Source organism: Mobula birostris, chromosome 10 (assembly GCF_030028105.1).
Source record: "Mobula birostris isolate sMobBir1 chromosome 10, sMobBir1.hap1, whole genome shotgun sequence".
Classification (NCBI taxonomy): Eukaryota; Metazoa; Chordata; class Chondrichthyes; order Myliobatiformes; family Myliobatidae; genus Mobula; species Mobula birostris.
Genome location: NC_092379.1, coordinates 90,777,624 through 90,796,667, shown reverse-complemented (window position 1 = coordinate 90,796,667; position 19,044 = coordinate 90,777,624). Strand labels below are relative to the sequence as shown.

Genomic DNA, 19,044 nt, shown 5'->3' with positions numbered 1-19,044 from the left:
GGAAGTTCACAATCAAGTTTCATGATTGGCATGATTCACTCTCAAATGTTCTATGTTCAACATGCTTACATAACTCATAAATCATTTGCATTGATGTTTATAATGAAGCTTGGGGAACCATTGGTTTCATTCTTTGTAATAGTTACCTCCTTCAATAGGTGATTACTTTGCATTCAACTCTAATGGGCCAATCAGCACAATTGTCTTCAAGAAGGACTAATGCGCTTGTCTAGTGAAGAACCTATTTCAATATGATTGTGCCTTGTTTAAACCATATACAATATCAAAAGACAAGATTTCTCAAATTCTAACTGCATGTACTGTCTAGAAAACAATGAAACATAATCACCATCAGCAGATGCACCTCCTGGCTGTGTGCTTAGCCAGCTGCTCTAATCAGAGGCCAGTTTATCAGGTGCACCTGTATAGCTACTCATTAATGCAAATATCCAATCAACCAAACACAGGGCAGCAGCTCAATGCACAAAAGCATGCAGACATGGTCAAGAGGTTTGGTTGGTGTTCAGCCCAAACATCAGAATGGGCAAAGAAATGTGAATAGACAATAGACAATAGGTGCAGGTGTAAGCCATTCAGCCCTTCGAGCCAGCACCGCCATTCACTGTGATCATGGCTGATCATTCACAATCAGTACCCTTTTCCTACCCTCTCCCCATATCCCTTGACTCCGCTATCTTTAAGAGCTCTATCTAACTCTTTCTTGAAAGAACCCAGAGAAATGGCCTCCACTGCCTTCTGAGGCAGCACATTCCACAGAACCACAACCCTCTGTGTGAAAAAGTTTTTCCTCAACTCCGTTCTAAATGGTCTACCCCTTATTCTTAAACTGTGGCCTCTGGTTCTGGATTCCCCAAACATCGAGGACATGTTTCCTGCCTCTAGCGTGTCCAATCCCTTAATAATCTTATATGTTTCAATCAGATCCCCTCTCAGCCTTCTAAATTCCAGAGTATACAAGCCCAGTCACTCCAACATCTTTCAACATATGACAGTCCCGCCATCCCGGGAATTAACCTCGTGAACCTACGCTGCACTCCCTCGATAGCTAGAATGTCCTTCCTCAAATCTGGAGACCAAAACTGTACACAATACTCCAGGTGTGGTCTCACCAGGGCTCTGTACAACTACAGAAGGACCTCGTTGCTCCTATACTCAACTCCCCTTGTTATGAAGGCCAACATGCCATGAACTAAGTTACTTTGACCTTGGACGATTGTTGGTGTCGGGTGGGGTGGTTTGAGTACCTCAGAAACTGCCAACCTCCTGGGATTTTCATGCACAACAGTCTCTAGAGTTTATAGAAAATGATGCAAAAAAAACCAAAGAAAACATGCAGTGAGTAGTTTTCTGTGGGCAAAAATGCCTTGCTAATGAAAGAGGTCAGAGGAGAATAGCCAGACTGGTTCAAGTTGACAGGAAAGTGACAGTAACTCAAATAACCATATGTTACAACAGTGTGTGCAGAAGAGCATCTCTTAAAGCACAAGATGTTGACCCTTGAAGTGCATGACTGCAGCAGCAGCAGAAGACCATGAACATACACTTAGTGGCTACTGAGTGTACTTCTGATTATGTAGCTATACTGCTGTATATAAGTTTGCTGATGACACCACTGTTTTTGGCTGTATCAAAGATGGTGTTGAATTGACACATAGGGAGGAGATTGAAAATCTTGTCAAATGGTGCCTCAACAACATCCTCTCACCCAACTTCAGCCAAATCAAAGAGCTGATTATCAACTACAGGAGGAAGAAGCCAGAGGTCCATGAGCCAGACTTCATTAGAAAAGGAGGGGAGGAGAAGATGGCGGCGCGACACAGCACGTACGGCCGCTCCGAAATGATATCGTACTTGTTAAGTAGGTACCGTGCACAATCCTGATTTGATGGAGACAGACGTGAGAAGCACTGAGGAACATCTGGAGAAACTTCTGAAATGCCCACTTCGCTGCCGCTGCTACTGTGCAATCGAGAATCTCCGGAGGGGAAGGCCCCAAATCCTTGGCTTTGCCTTTTGCCTGTTGTCGGGGCTGGGGTCAAAGCGCTTGGCAGAGATGGTGCTCGGTGTCGGAGGGCTGGTCGGAGGCTCGAAGTTTTTGGACAGACTCAAGAGTCAGCCATGGTCGGGTGCTGCCAGAATGCTGCATCGGCAAGTTTGCAACGCTGGAAGCTCATGGCAGGGAGGGTTTTTCTTCCTTTTACTGTCTGCGTGAGATGATGGGACTTTCGAGAGACTTTGAGACTTTTTTTAACCGTGCCCATGATCTGTTCTTTATCAAATTACAGTATTGCTTTGCACTGTTGTAACTATATGCTATAATTATGTGGTTTTTGTCAGCTTTTCAGTCTTGGTTTGTCTTGTGTTTCTGTGATATCATTCTGGAGGAACATTGTATCATTTCTTAATGCATGCATTACTAAATGACAATAAAAGAGGACTGCGTGTCCTTATAATCTAATTAGGGGGATGGAGAGGTTTCCTACCTTTAAATTCCTTGGTGTTAATCATATTAGAGGATCTGTCCTGGGGCCAGAACATACTGTAAGTGTCATCTCAAAGGAGGGACAACAGCACCTCTACTTTCTTAGAAGTTTGTGTAGATTTAACATGTCACCAAAACCTTTGACAAACTTCTATACATGCACAGTGCAGAGCATCCTAACTGGTTGCATCTCAGAGTGATTTGGAAACACAAATGCTCAGGATTGGAAAAGGCTACAGGAAGTGGTGCACAGAGCCCAGACCATAACTGCCAACGCCCTCCCCACCACTGAGTACATTTGCTGCATATGAAGTGTTGCCAGAAGAAAGCAGCATCTATCATCAAAGGCTGCCATCTTCCAGGCCTTGCCCTTTTCTCTCTATTACCACTGGACAGAATGTACAACAGCCTTAGGTCCAACACCACCAGGCTTAGGAACAGTTATTACCCTACAATCACCAGATTCTTGGACCGATGTAAATAACTTTGTTCACCACTACTCTGAACTGATTCAATGACCTACAACCTCACTTTCAAAGACTCTTTACCACTCATGTTCTTTGCATTATTTTTTATTTGCAGAGTTTGTCTTTATTGATCATTATGTGTCAGCATAGGTTTGCTTGCCTACAGTTTTTCATAAAATTCTGTTGTATTTTTCCTATAAAAGCTTGCAAGAGAATGAATCTCAAGTTAGTATATGGAAACGTACTGTATACATACCTTGATAATAAATTTACTTTGAACTTTAACTCTTATCAAAGCCTATCTGAATGTGCAAACTGTTCTTCAAAATATTAGACATTTTAAAAAGAAAGTTTTTTTTCTTTTACCCCATTCATATCAACCCACCAATATAACAGAGTACAATCAAAAGAGCTCAAGGAAAATGCCGAAAAGGATGTCATTGTCAAATATATTTATCACTTGGGTGGGAGAAGAGTGTGTTGCCAAGAATACACTTACTTGATGTAGTATGGTACTTTGTTTGGTGAGATGGCCCTCTCCCATGGAATCTGGACAGAAGCTGAAATTAAGGATCACGCAGAGATTGGGATAAGAAATATGAAAAATGCTTACAAATAATTTAAATAACCTGAACTCTACACACACATTATATATGGTTGTCTCTTTCATTTAGACATCACAATCACAGCACAAAGCAGATGACAAATTACTTTGAATAAATACATATGTTAGGAAAACATTTTCTGAGCAAACCTCAGAAGTAATTTTGCCTTTGAGGAAAAGCATCAGATTATCTTTCAAGAATAAAATGATATTCACTGATTATTTTGTCATAGAAGAATAATTCACCCAAAGTTTGGAAGGAAGGGAGGGAATGAACAGTTCTACGGGAAGCTTGATACAGGAAGTAGATGTGGATTAACAAGTATCAAGGAAGATATTATATTCATGTTTTTATATCATGATAGGTATGATATTTTAAAGATGTTTATGCTTTTTATCTTTAGGATGGAGACATCAGAAGGAAGATAAAGATAATAGACAATGGGCAATAAGCTATTCAGAACAATATACCGTAATTGTTGAGTGAATTGAAAGGAATGTAATTGATACCAGATGAATTGATCTATATACGAGCATGGCTCTCAATAGTTAAAAGCGTAAATGTGAAGAAATTTAAAAAGAAGGCAATGCAGGCTGTACATCATTTCAAAAAGGACACAAGCTTCACTTCATTAAGTCAATTAAGTATATGGTTTATTTAATTGTAGAAAAGTTATTAAAAACAAAACTTCCCTGGATATTCCTTAAGAAAGTAATCCCATGGCATTTCCCAAATACATCTGATTGAACCTACTGGATAAAAAGTGTTGGGACCCTGGACCAAAGTCACGGTGGGCATCTTGAAGCTGCTTAAGCCGTTCTTCTATGGATGTCTGAGGAGTGAAGAGCAATAGCTATCAGAGCCTGAGACCTGGATCTTACATAAAAGGTCACAGGATAGCATCAACAAGACCTTATAACTCCCTTCGGAATGTTCAGCTTCATGAATCTTTTTCTAAAGGAGAAACGGAGGCAGGCAATACCACGCCACACCCAACCACCCCAATGTTCCCTCTGCATTCTCTTTGCTATAAAGCATTTATGTGCTGGATATGGAAGCATCATAGACTAAACTGTAATTCAAAGCATGAATGCATCTATTGATTACGTTTATTGGTTTGATTTTATGAGACCATAAGATATAGGAGCAGAATTAGGCCATTCGGCCCATCAAGTTTGCTCTGCCATTTCATGTTTGATCCAATTTGCCTTTGAGCCCCAATCTCCTGCCTTCTCCCCATATCCTTTCATGCCCTGACCAATCAAGAGCCTATCAAATTCTGCCTTAAATATACATAAAGACTTGGCCTCCACAGCTGCCTGTGGCAAAGAATTCCACAGATTCACACACTCTGTGGCTAAAGAAATTCCTTCTCATCTCCATTCTAAATGGACACCCCTCTTTTCTGTGTTCTCTGGACTTAGACTCTCCCACCATAGGAAACATCCTTTCCACATCGACTCTATCGAGGCCTTTCACCATTATGTATTGGAAAAACATGTTAATTACTAAATACAGAGCAGAGGAACTTAACATTCACTTTCTTTAAATGTATGTAAAATCAAAGCTGAAAACCTGGCACATTAAAGTCTATGGGTAGCTTTGTCTTTTCATGTACAGTTTACTTCACCTATAGTAGGTAAGTGGAAAAAGTTAAAATCAAATATGGATAAAACAATGAACAAGGTAATATTCTTGACCTGTGAGAGACTTCTGCCTTACATATTTTATTTACAGTGATTTAGTTTTGAAATAGATCTCCAACAACCAATGCTTGTCTCAGGAAGTTTGAATTCTCTGGAATGGAAAATTTGTTTGATCCTGAAAATTCCAACTGATTTCCTGTTAAAAGAATCCACAACATACACAATGCACATCAGCTGCCTCTTTAACCACTTATACCCAACTTAGAGATTTTCTTCACCTAATATGCACATACACATCCACTTACAGGTTATGGTTCTTTGGGCATTGATCAACAGCTGAAACTGAGGCCAATCTTCTTCTCTGGCACTGAGGTTCATGGAAGAACCTCTAACTGCCACAATCTTGAGATTGACTATGTGACCTGTATGCATAAGCTGCACATTGACTTAACCAGCTACATCATTCGAGGAGGTTCTAGCAAGAACACATGGCTAAATTCTTAGCTGATTTGAAAATAAAGTGCAGTGGTTTACCAGTGTGGGAACTCTTACACAGGATCAACAACTGTATGAAAAAGGGCAACTTATTCACTTTAAATGGTAAGACCAGTGTAATTGAGCTGAGTTTTGACAGTGAACTGTGAAATTTGAATAATATTTGGAAGTATAGCTTGATTATGTTTTGTAGTTGTAATGATCCTTTACAGATCTTCAAGGAATGATTGGTGGTTGAGTGGTGTTTATATCAGGGTAATAGACCAAAGTATTCTAATCCTGTTTCATGTAAAGGAGATAGAGCAGGTGGAATGAGACTAATTGTCTTTATTTCGTAAACTTTCCACAGGTCAGAGTACTCAGCTGTGGATTCAATCTGATCTATTAATAACTTGATAGAAGCCTTTGTTTAACAATTCCATTATTTCCCAAGGTAAATGATTCAAAATTCCTGACAATTTAATTATCTCCTCTTCACCATTTAAACCTGGCTAACTGCTTTCTACGAGAGTTCCAGGATGCATATTGTTCTGAGCTAGGATATTTCACTTGGGAATATTGAAAACAATGTATTAAGACCACAGCAATGCTGTCATAAGAGCTACTTAGGAGAACGGAATTTGCAGCTGAGACACTATTTCATTTGTTTTTTCTGCTTATTTTCTTCACAGTTCAGCAATAGAAGTTTACATGCTCCTGGCTCCAGACATTGTTCTGCACTCTTGTTGGCCAATGGTATCTCATACCTGCAAGATCTTCCACCTTGATGTCAGTTCCTCCAGACGCTGGGCATTTTCTGTGGAAAGGTGCACGTCTGAGATTGCAAGCTGATGAGCCAGATCGTTGGCTATTTTCATGCCGTCTTTTATGCCTCCAAGTTCATCTTTGAATACCTGGTGAATCATGAAAGGCAAAATCAAAACTTATTAACTTGGAAGTACATCAGCGAAGAAAGTATTTATTAGTAACACAACATCAGGCAATTACCTGGAGGTGGGCAAGGTATATGATCCTCTGCAATAAAAACAAACTCATTGTTTAATAATTTAAGCCTATGTTGGTTAGAAAGTAGAATGGAAGCAGCAGAAATTGCAGCTATTTCAGCCATTGAAAATCAGAGTGATTTTCTTAAAAAATGTACTGTGGAGGATAGTTATATATAGATTATGTGCCTAACATAATTCAAATCACTTCAAGATAAACATGGATCACCAGGAATTTCTAGGAGAATTTATTCCAACTAGCTCTGCTTGTTACTGCTGTTTTGTGTTTGTGAATGAAATTAGGAATTCTCAAACCAGGGAGAAGGGCACCACGGTAGTGTAGCAGTTAGAGCATCGTTACTACAGCTTGGCGTGTCACAGTCTGAAGTTCAGTTCCGATGTCGTCTGTATGTCCTCCCCATGGACTGCGTGGGTTTCCTCTGGGAGCTTCAGTTTCCTTCCACAGTCCAAGGGCATACCAGTTGGTAGGTTAATTAGTCTTTGTAATTTGTTCTGTGATTAGGCCAGGGTTAAATCGGGGGTTGTTGGACGGTGTGACTCAAAGGACCAGAAGGGCCTGCTTCTCACTGTATCTCAATAAATAAAGAAAGAAAACTTAATAGGATGAGTACTGCTGATGGAATATCAATCACCTGTCCTATTATCCAACACCTAAAATCTGTGAATCAAGAAGTTAGCTAGGATCTTTCTAAATAGTTATGAGATTGCACGCAATCTCTGCCACCTCATTTCTTGTACACTCATTTGAACTGTTCAAACAAGTTATAAAGGGCTTTCCTGCCTCTCTCCAAAAATAATTTTCTTTAATTATCTTTAAGATGGTGCCGGTAACTGGCAACTTTGCGCGTGCTGTCCCGAGCAAACTGCCTTCTCCACTATCCTATACCCGAGAAACCCTTCTAAACCCCCAATTTAGCAAGATAAAGATCAACAACACCTTGGTGAAGCTACTGATCCAGCTGGAGACCACTGCGCCAGAACTGTTTCTTAAACTCCAGACCGCACTTGGACCTGACCAGCGAGGCCCACCACGTTCCCGGAGACCCGTGGTCTGCTACCGGGCCAGAGCGCTTGGAGACACGGTCCATTCCGACCAGCACCTCTCCGGAGCAGAAGTGACGGCAGAGACCTCAAGATATCCCAGATGCTTCCCCGGAGCAACCACCGTAAAGTCCCGTTGGTGGCCATCGACAGCTGCCGGAAGTGAGGCCTCCGCCGCCGACCTTGGAAATCGAGCCTGAGGCTCGGCTGGAGTGGAGGCCTCTGCAGCCATGACTCGGTTTACAGACTTGTTTCAGCAAGGAGCCCGGCCATCTGGGATTAAGTGTCGGCTTTGGGGCCCGACCCAATCGACAGCCCGGGCCCCCGGCAGCTGGAAGTGGCAGCGGAACCTCCCCCGTTACTCGTCCCGACCTGGAGTGCACGACGACGCAACTAGCTGATCGATCCCCGCGGGACGCATCCACCAACCTCAAAGAGCTCACAACAACACACTGCATCGATGGAAACCTGGAAAGATGCACTACGTACCGAGGAAGCATGGGAAAAGAGCTGGGCTGCTGGTCAGATTGAAGCTGAGGGGTTTCAGGGTTCCTATGCCCACCATCCTACTAGATAATGTGCAAGCATAGAGAACAAGGTGGATAATCTTAAAGGGAGACTCTCCTACTGCAGGGAGATGCAGAACTGCTGTGTATTCTGTTTCACCGAGACCTGGCTCTCCCCTGCCACCCTCGACTGTGCCATTTGACCAGAGGGATTTTTGAACCATCGGATGGACCGCACGGCGTCTTCGGGCAAGACGAGGGGAGGTGGTGTCTGCCTACCGATCAACACTGGGTGGTGCTCGGACACAGTGGCACTGACAAGCTCCTGCAGCCCGGACCTGGAACACCTGTCAGTGAAGTGTCATCCCTACTATCTGCCACGGGAATTTACCTTGGTCATACTGACAGCGGTCTACATTCCCCCCCCAGGCGGACGTGGAGTGTACTCTGAACATACTGTATGCGAACATCAGTGAACTTGAGACCTGGTATCCGGAGGCTCTGCTCATTACAGCCTGGAACTTTAACCAGGCCAACCTCAGAAAGGAACTGCCAAAGTTATACCAACATGTCTCCTGCCCCACTAGAGGCCCGAATATACTTGACCACTGCTACAAGCAGTCAAGGATGCCTACCGTTCCGTCCCACGACCTCACTTCGGAAAATCGGACCATCAGGCCGTACTCCTCCTCCTGGCTTACAAACAGAAACTGAAGCGGGAGTTCACGATGTCAAAAGTAGTGTCGCGTTGGACGGAGGAAATGGATGAGGTCCTCTGTGACTGCTTTGAATCGGTGGACTGGTTAGTATTCAAGGACTCGGCAGCTAACCTTGATGGGTATGCCTCAGCTGTCACAGACTTTATTTGGAAATGCATGGAGGACTGTGTGTCTCGCAAGACGATCTGGGTATTCCCTAACCAGAAACCTTGGATGAATTATGAGGTCAAGTCCCTTTTAAAGGCTAGAGCTGCGGCTTTTAGGTCCGGGGATACCAGTCGCTACACAGAATCCAGGTGTGAACTCCGGAAAGCCATTAAGGGCACCAAGAGGCAATATCGAGCCAAGTTGGAAGCCCAGGCTAACCAAAGGGATGCCAGTAGACTATGGCAGGGTCTAAATGAGATCACTGGGTGCAAAGAAAAGGCTGGGAATATCAATAACTGTGGCGCTTCTCTTCCTGACGAACTTAATGTATCCTACGCAAGATTCAAACAGAAGAGGAGTGTCCTGCTCCCTCCGGATGAACCGAACATGGTGACATCGAGATTCATCGTCACCGAGGAGGACGTTAGAAGGGCCTTCCTGAAGATAAATCCAAGGAAGGCAACGGGCCCAGGTGGCGTCCCAGGACGGGTTCTCCGGGCCTGTGCAAGTGAGCTAGCTGGAGTGTTTGCTGACATCTTCAACTGCTCCTTGCTTCAGTCTAAGATCCCCTCATGTTTTAAGAAGGCAACGATAATCCCAGTGCTGAAGAAGAGCAAAGTGGCGTGCCTGAATGACTATCGACCTGTGGCTCCGACATCAATTGCTATGAAGTGCTCCGAGAGATTGGTTATGGCACACATCAACCACAGCCTACTGGTCAACCTCGACGCTTTGCAATTCGCCTACCGGAGCAACAGGTCAATGGCAGATGCCATTTCTCTGGCCCTACATTCCTCCTTACAACACCTGGAGAATAAAGACGCATACGTAAGGCTCCTTTTCATTGACTACATCTCTGCCTTTAATACCATCATTCCAAATATAACTGGTTCCAAATAAACTGATTCTTAAGCTCCGGAACCTGGGCCTTAGCACACAGATCTGCAGCTGGATCTTCAACTTCCTCACAGACAGGACCCAGGCTGTAAAAATAGGGAACAAGCTCTCCTCTACAATCACTCTGAGCACCGGTGCCCCACAAGGTTGTGTACTCAGCCCCCTGCTGTACTCACTGTACACCCATGATTGTGTAGCCAAGTTTCCATCAAACTCAATATATAAATTTGTTGATGACACAACAATTGTAGGCCGTATCTTGGGTAAGGATGAATTTGAGTACAGAGAGGAAATTAAGAATCTGGTGGCATGGTGTGAAGACAATAACCTATCCCTCAACGTCAGCAAGACGAAGGAATTGGTTGTTGACTTCAGAAGGAGTAGCGGACTGCATGACCCAATTTACATTGGTGGTGTGCAAGTGGAACAGGTCAAAAGCTTTAAGTTCCTCAGGGTCAATATCACAAATGACCTGACTTGGTCCAACCAAGCAGAGTTCACTGCCAAGAAGGCCCACCAGCGCCTTTACTTCCCGAGAAAACTAAAGAAATTTGGCCTGTTCCCTAAAACACTCACTAATTTTTATAGATGCACCGTAGAAAGCATTCTTCTAGGGTGAATCACAACCTGGTATTGAAGTTGTCCTGTCCAAGACCGAAAGAAGCTGCAGACGATCGTGAACCCGGCGCAGCACATCACACAAACCAATCTTCTGTCCGTGGACTTACTTTACACCGCATGCTGTCGGAGCAGTGCTGCCAGGATAATCAAGGACACGACCCACCCAGCCAACACACTTTTCATCCCTCTTCCCTCCGGGAGAAGGTTCAGGTGCTTGAAGACTCATACGGCCAGATTTGGGAACAGCTTCTTTCCAACTGTGATAAGACTGTTGAATGGATCCTGACCCGAATCTGGGCCGTACCCTCCAAATATCAGGACCTGCCTCTCGGTTCTTTTTCACTACCTTACTTCCCATTTTTCTATTTTCTATTTATGATTTATAATTTAAATTTTTAATATTTACTAATTTTAACTATTTTTTATACTTTTCATATTTAATATTTGTAATCCAGGGAGTGTGTAGCGCAGAATCAGATATCGCTGTGATGATTGTATGTTCTAGTATCAATTGTTTGGGGACAATAAAGTATAAAGTAAAGTAAAGTAAAGTAATTCACCAGCACTCAGAGGCTAGGTTTCTGGTTCTTTCACAGCTTTGAATGTGTCTCCAAAACTCATTATTATTTCACGACTGCTAGCATTAAAAAAGTCTGTATTTATTATGAATTATGTCTTTCCACCATTCTCTTCAATAACAAACTTTGCAATATGCATAATGCAATAAATTGAAGCTGAGTTAATTGGGCAGATGCTACATTGAAGATGACAAGCCAAGTTTATATATTTATCATTACTGCATAATTTAATGTCACTCAATTATTCAGTGATTTTTATATATTTGATTGACATGTTCTGCTAAGAATATCTCAACGATTCTGAAATGTGGCCCAACACCAAATGGTAGTAGAAAATCTGAAAAGGACATGCAGGGCCAATGCCCTGTGAGAGTGAAACTTAACCTTCCTGTTTTAGTATTCAATTCTCCTTGCAATAAGCAATGGTATTCTACTACCATTTTTTACTCCCAAAATGGTGTATTTCACATTTTCCCACATTATATTCCATTTGTCAGTTTTTGTCCACTCAGTTAACCTATGTCTATCCCTTTGTATACCCTTTTGTCCTTTCACCACCAACGTATCCTTGGTTTGTCTCTGCATTCATCCCTTCCTGAGTCCTGATGAAGGGTCTTGCCCCAAAACATCAATGCTAATCCCCATTCATAGATGCTGCCTAACTTCAACATCTTTCGTATGTGTTATTTATCCTTTCCTTCAAGTCACTTGTAAAAATTGTAACAAGTTGAGGTGCCAATTCTATTTCCCAGGGCTCATCAATTCTAACTATTTGCCACCCAGAAACTGATTTCTCACTAGTCAGATTTTCCCGAATGCCACAAGTTTTTATTTTGCACAATAAACAGCTCATGTTAGTACTTCAAATAACTCTTTAAAAAAAAACGATTCAGCATGATTCCCCTTTCACAAAACTATCTCAAATTTACTTGATTACCCTGAATTTTTCTAAGTACCCTCTATGTCTTTACTAATAATTTCTATTTTTTTCCCTATTTTGGACATTAAGCTAACTTTAGTTTTCTGCTTTCTGTCTTGCTTCTGTACCGAATAAAGGATTTATGTTGGCTGTTTGCCATTCTTCACCCATTCTTGTGAATTTCAGAGAATTGAAATTGATGCATTGACTATTTCACTATCTACTTTTTTAAGAACCTAAAGATAAAGTCCATTAGGACTAAGCAACTTATCAGTTCATAACTTAACAATTTGCTCAAAAACATTCCCTGGTGATTTTCCCAACTTTCTCCATCTTTTCTGATTCCAGTTTCACAATTACTTTGGGCACATTAGCTGCACTATCTTGAGAAGGGTTTTCAATCTGGGGTCCCTTGGTTAATGGTAGGTGTCCAAGGCATAAAAAAGGTGGAGAATCCTTGATCTAGAGTAAAGATCAATACAAGATATCAGCTTAATAACTTTTAAAAAATTCTATTATTAATTCCCAAGCTCATTTTCCACAGAACCAAGTCTGTGTAACATCAATAGAATCTTTATCTGTTTTTCCATTTCTGACACACTAATTTTTCCTTCCTTATTGATCTTTAAGACATCCTTTGCTGTATTTTATTTTTTATTTGCTATTCAATCTTCAGTCATGCTTTGATACAATCTAACTCTTATAGAATGGTGAGGCATCCTCTTCGAATTTCTCTTTCTTGATGGAACGCATCTTAAAAGAGAAACAAATAATTTAGGAAAGAGGTGAACATCAATACAATGGAGTTTCTGTCTCAACTGACCTTCTCACAGATGATAAGAAAGATTGACAGTGGAATTATACTGAATTTATTTGCCAGTGAATCAATGATACATTCTGAATCAGAGGTTGAAACTCCATGACATGGAAAATACAGATGCAACCTGTTGATGTTTTCAAAGACCATATGTTCTTGTTGCCTTTCAGGTTTCAGTGCCTGAAAGTCACATCTGGCCTTTTTTTCCCATTATGATGTTGCCTGACCTGTTGGATATTTTCAGTGATATCTGCTTTTATTTATTTTTGGCTTTTCTTTTCAATCCATTGGAAGGCTAAATTTGGCCTGGTCTTAGAGGTTACAAGATTGTAGCCCACTATATGTTACCTTAAGGTAATGAAACTTTAATGTAAGGTTGCTCCCAATCAGTGAATCACGTTCAAAAGACCGATATTCGATTTCCTAAATGCAAAGCATAAAGCGATGCAGTGTGCATATAAACTACTCTCACCATACTCTAATGCAATCAGGTGTGTCCTGTTAGCAGTACAAGGAAGCAAATTTATAATCATCATGGGCAAGAACATTTCTCGATGTTACACCAATGTTTACATGCCAAATGCAGTTATAACTGTACCTTAGTTGCATCAATATGCTCCTGCAATGAATCAATGAAGAGATCTCCCACAGGCTCCCAGGAATCTTTAACAGCTTCAGCCTGATCCAAGGCAAGACTAATCTCTTCCATGGCACTTTGGAGCTCCAAAAGTCTCTCCATTGTTCTCTCGATGTGCCTGTGTCGGTCAATGCAACGAGCACTCAGTTTTTCCCACATTTCACTTGACACATTAGCCTGCTTCCAAATGTATCGACTCAAGTTCTGGATTCTTTGCTTTGGTGACATATCTGAAATTAGGTGATTAGATATGTTAGATGGAATCATGTACATGCTGGCTTAATGAAGATAACTGGATAAGAAGAGACTAAATCACCACTGGTATCCATCAGTATAGAGATATTTTGTAGGATTATGGGGTAGAAGTTGCCAGACTAGGAAGTGTGGACAGGAATATAGCATAGGGGTTTCTGGTGTTTTTATGAATTTCAACTTTAAGTTGTCAAATTATTGAAGCAAAAAAACAGAAGGTGACAACAATTTTTTAAGGAAAATACTATTGAACTTTATTTTACATTAGATTTTAGTAAATAATTAAAATAAAAGCCAAGTAAAAGTGAGAAAGAAGAGAACAATTGAAGTTTGAAGATGCAATATTTATAATGTTAAAATTAGACAATTCAGTTCTACAGGGTTACTATCATAATATTAGAATACACATCAAACTTAATTATTTTTTCCTTCTTCATCCACTTCTTTCATTAACAAATAGTAAATTAAACAATCCAAGTACACACTTGGCATGAAGTACTGGCAGGCCCAGGGTCAAACTGACTACCTCAACTTTATAATTTCTTTTACTAATTGTATGAACGACAAACAGTGCAGAGGGATATGACAGAGCAGCAAACTCTGAAAACAGTGAAATCTCATGGAGGGCATGGATCATAATTCAAATGAAAATGAATCTTCAGAACATGAGTAGTATGCACAAACTGATTCCAGATCTTTGAACTTACAACAAAGGGCTCCTTAAACGAGACTTCTTTTTTTGTCTCTTTGTTGTGTTGTTTTATCTTTGCAATAAGACCACCCTATTCTCCTTGGCATTTGGAAGATATATGTTAAAATGATTCAAATGGTCTAAGAGATTTTAGAAAATAACACATGATAAACAAGTGGCAGAGTTGAAGGGCAGTACATAGATTTGCACTGGTGCCTGAAAGCAGTAGTTCTTCTGTTTTTCTCTTTATCTACACCACAATTTAGCCAGCCAGTGGTGTAGTGGCATCCACGAGGTGAGTGATCCCAGGTTCCAATCAGGCTGGCTCCTTGCGCGCTTACCATCCATTCTGGGTTGAGCATCGAGCTAGCAATTCAACTCGGCCTCGTAAAAAAAGATAACAATACTAAAGAAAAGGCAAGGTTGCAGCTCGATGTCCCACAAGGTGTGGAAAAGAACAGCAACAACAATACAATAATGGCAGAGAGAAAGCTACAGGCGAGCACAGTAATATGATGACCTTTATCGGGTGTTGGTTCCTCTGTCTCCTCAAGAGGATGCTGGGATAGAAATGCTTGAGCCGACTCCAAAGTCGCCAGTATGAATGGTCCCTTTGTCTTTACATCTTCCATGAAAGCCTTTATTGAAGCAATGTGGAAATAAAATTAAGAGCAAGTATCAAACATTTAGCATCTCAGTTATCAGGTTAGTAAATTGCTTGAGTAAAATATTGTTGCTTTTTTGAATTTTGATTGTGGAAGTATAATAGAGATCGTAAGAATCTGGACGACAGTATTTAGGTGCCTATTGAAGTAGTTATCTGTTCAGGGGGCTTAACCTGAAACCAATTCATCAACAGGCATCTAAATGGAAGTTTGTGGAAAGGAAGGAATGGAGCCTGGTGACCTAATAAAAGTAAAACAATTGTGCCTGTTTGCAATGCGTTGACTGGATAGCTGCCACAGGGATCCCTGAGGTCACCGGCTACAGGTTCCAGGGCACAATTGAAACGTCAGCGTTGCTAGCCTGCATACTGGCAGCCTTTAACAGTCAATGTGGGGGAGAGAAGAGAACTAATGCAGTGGTTTTCAAGTTCTGAAGTGTTTTTCTGGTGGAAGACCTATCCTTTATGTTTAGTTGGAGCATCTGCCATATAATGCACTGCCTGCTTTAATCTAACACTGATGCCTTTTCCTTGTTACACTTCATGGTCATGATAAAATCTTTCACGTGCAGGCATTTCTCTCTTACTGATAGAAGGTGGATTAAAATTTCCAAGCCTATGACCCATGTTGTTCACTTAATTTAAAGCATTTAAAATATTTAACAATAAGATGAGAACCAAAGGAGTTAAAAGTGGTGGTAGTTTGTTTTAATTTTGAAAACTTCTCATAATTATTGCCGCACTGGCAAAGGCCAATTATTTATGCTCTAGTAGGTGTGATCTGTGCTCCGGTGATCCCTGTGGCAGTGGCCTGGGTAGTAACTAGGGGCTTGACCATGTCACTCACTGTTGGAGAACCATTACCCACTGCATTTCCTCCACCTGGAGTTCCCCTTTCCCCAGCAATGGTTCCTCACATTGAGTTAATCCTGTCCCGATTCCCTCCTCTCCACTCAGTTTCCACCCTCACCCTCCTCCATTCTATGACCCTTTCACATTTTTTCCCTTGATTTCCATGACAATCTGCATTGCTGAAAGGAGTGAATAGTCGTGACTCACTTCACGGTGAATGAGACGTCAGCTGTTAGCTGGAGCACCTGCCATGTCTGAGCTCCTAGCTCTAAAATGGGATAAAGCTACAATCATAATTTCTTAAAGTTAGAATTTCCTGATTTAACAATTTTGTTTAGTGGCAGGTGGATCATACCATTTAATTGTTCAATTTAATATCAGAGAATGCATACAGTATACAACTTGAGATCCTTACTCTTTGTAAACATTCATGAAACAGAGAAAGAAAACCAAAGAAAAAATGACAAAAAAAAAGATCAGAACTCCAAAGCCTCCCCTCCCCTCCCAAACACAAGCAGCAGCAAAGCATTCGCCCTTCCCTTCCCCCTCCCCAAAAAGCATCAGGCGCCCCACCAACCACCATGCAAGCCCCCAGAGACCACGATCCAGAGTCGATCAAAAACGACTGTCCATCTCAACACTGACTCCCTCTCTCTCACTAACGAGGGAGAGGGAGGTATCGCTCCTGGCACAGCGAGAAGAGAGGCCAACAGCTCGCTGTTTCGATGTTACAGTCTGCAACATCGCTTATTTGAGTTCCCCCAACACGAGAACCAACAGACTCTCTCTCACTGTTGAAAGAAAGAGAGAGAAAGCGGGAGAGAGAGAGAGAGAGAGAGAGAAAGAGTGAGAAAGAGCTTGCGCGAGAGAGAAAGAGAGAGAGAGAGACAGAGTGCAGGGGCCTCTGATAGCTGTGCCTGCTATCTTGATGGTTCGATCTCCCATGACTCTTCAGTCAGTGGCATCGGTGTGGAATTGGGTTGTCCTCAGGGTCCGATTTAGCATACTAAAATCAGGTGAAGTCCAATTTTTAGGCTTGAGTTGGAAGCCTGACAGTTTCCAAATGTCAAGGGCATATAAAACACGCAGGAAACGAAGATAAGTTCACAGACTAGGACTAGTTTATTAGGAAATAATATTTAATGTCTCACAGAATCTAACTCAGCATGTCATTGCTTACCAGTTTAAACTGTGATATTGCGAGCTTTGATGTTTGATTTCTAGACAATATGGTTTTGGCCTATAGTTACAGCAATGAAACTGGCAATAAACTTCCCTATGGGAAATGAATGCCACTCTTCTCCCGTCTGACTGCGATCACTTGATTAAATCAAGGAATTTCTTGCCTACGCTGCTCATTTATGGGAAATGCACCAGCCACCTGAATTTCAAGTAGGCCACCATGCAGTAATATATATCCTTTCTTACAGTGTCAGATGCAAATACACCCTTTTGCTGCTTGATTATTAAGGTATGATGAGAACAACAGTACCCTCACAAAAACAGTTTGGCATACACCAATTTTTAATAGGGTATCCCCCTTTAAGAGAGATTTGTATTCCATTTGTAACTTGAAATCAGAAAAATGAAATATAACCAGTATGAGCAATCACTGTTAATGAGATATTTTGCAAGAGCAGAAATGTCTACCTGTCGCTGATTGTTTCCTTCAACTCACCGAGTGGAATTCATTGTAGCGCTGCACTGCGCCAATGTCCCCAGTGAAGGGCAGCTGCTCGGACAGCTCCTCGTCTTTCACAGTCAACCAGTCAATGATCTCCTGCAAGGACAGCTGCAGCTTGCCACTGTGATCTGAGAGCGCTTCCAGCCGAGCCCTTCGGACAGAAAGGTGGGGTTGAAGTAGAAGTGTTAGTTCAGTGAAGGTAAGGAGGGTGTCAGGACATCACTGTTCACATTGCATGCACTACCATTGGAACATGTGGTCACGTATCTGATCTTTAATCTGACAGCATATTCTGAGAAACATTGATGCAGGTTCAGAGCTGCTACCCCCAACCCCTGGCTGACTGCTCTGGGGCATGTCATCTCTTTACAGCACAGACATTGTGCCATCTTCCATTTGGAACCCGTTTGCATCCATGGAATAGCTTAGGCATTTGAGAGATCCCAAACCCTGGCTCACTGGCTTCCAAAGGCCTTGACATTCATAAACATTCAAAATCACTTGGAGCCTGTTAAAAAAATAAAAATGTTAAAGAAATTAAATTATTAAAAGATTGAAAATAATGAAAATACTTGAATTTAATAAGTCAAATCAAAAATTCTCTTTGCAGCCCATTTTTTCCCATTCATTTTATCTCAAGCTAATTCTAACCTGCCACAGGGTCAACAGACTGATGATCAATCTCAGAAAGTCACCATTACTCAATGAGGAATCCCCCAGCACAGCAGAGATATCCTGATGCTTGGCTGAGTGCAGGTGACTCTTCAACCTCCCTTTGGAAATAGATCAACAGAAGGCTTCACTGCTGAAAGGTTCGGGTTAAATATCTGCAGATCTACACATGTTTTGTCTGCAATGGATGAGCTGGCCACAAAGACAAAAAATAATAAAATAGTTCCAATTATACATCAGGCTGACCTGCTCTGCAAATATCAGCATCAGCCTCCCCACTCACCCACTGTCTTCACCACAGCTTTCTTTCTCAACAGTATTCTGGGATTCGCTACATTTGTAGGTTGTGGGCAGCCTTTCAATTCCTTTATTGAAAGCCATTAGTCAATTCTAAGTTGGTCTGCAGGTTATTCAGCTACATAGTACTTATGACCAACTGTGATGAAGTTTAGTTCCTTGTCTGTACTTCAATTTCTAACTTTGATTTTTTATATTATTCTTCACTGTTTATAATTGATTTATAATGTTGATTTTCAGTGCATGTTACACCAACGCATCACATCAAATTTCTAACACATGTGGTGAATAAAGTTTATCCTTGATCCTTGATGTGATGCAGTTCTCTCT

General features: G+C 41.5%; 1 protein-coding gene across 5 annotated transcripts in view; it reads right to left on the bottom strand.

The window, feature by feature from the left end:
* The window catches only part of drp2 (dystrophin related protein 2), a 123,166-nt gene that overhangs the window by 63,995 nt on the left and 40,127 nt on the right, over positions 1-19,044 (bottom strand). For 4 of the 5 annotated variants that reach the window (XM_072270548.1, XM_072270544.1, XM_072270545.1 and 1 more), the window contains exons 3-8: positions 17,740-17,896; positions 15,066-15,183; positions 13,564-13,832; positions 6,463-6,609; positions 4,329-4,407; positions 3,470-3,530 (exon numbers count right to left, since the gene is read on the bottom strand). In XM_072270548.1, the coding sequence (XP_072126649.1) occupies positions 3,470-3,530; positions 4,329-4,407; positions 6,463-6,609; positions 13,564-13,832; positions 15,066-15,183; positions 17,740-17,896 (831 nt within the window). The other variant, XM_072270549.1, reaches the window with a different exon arrangement.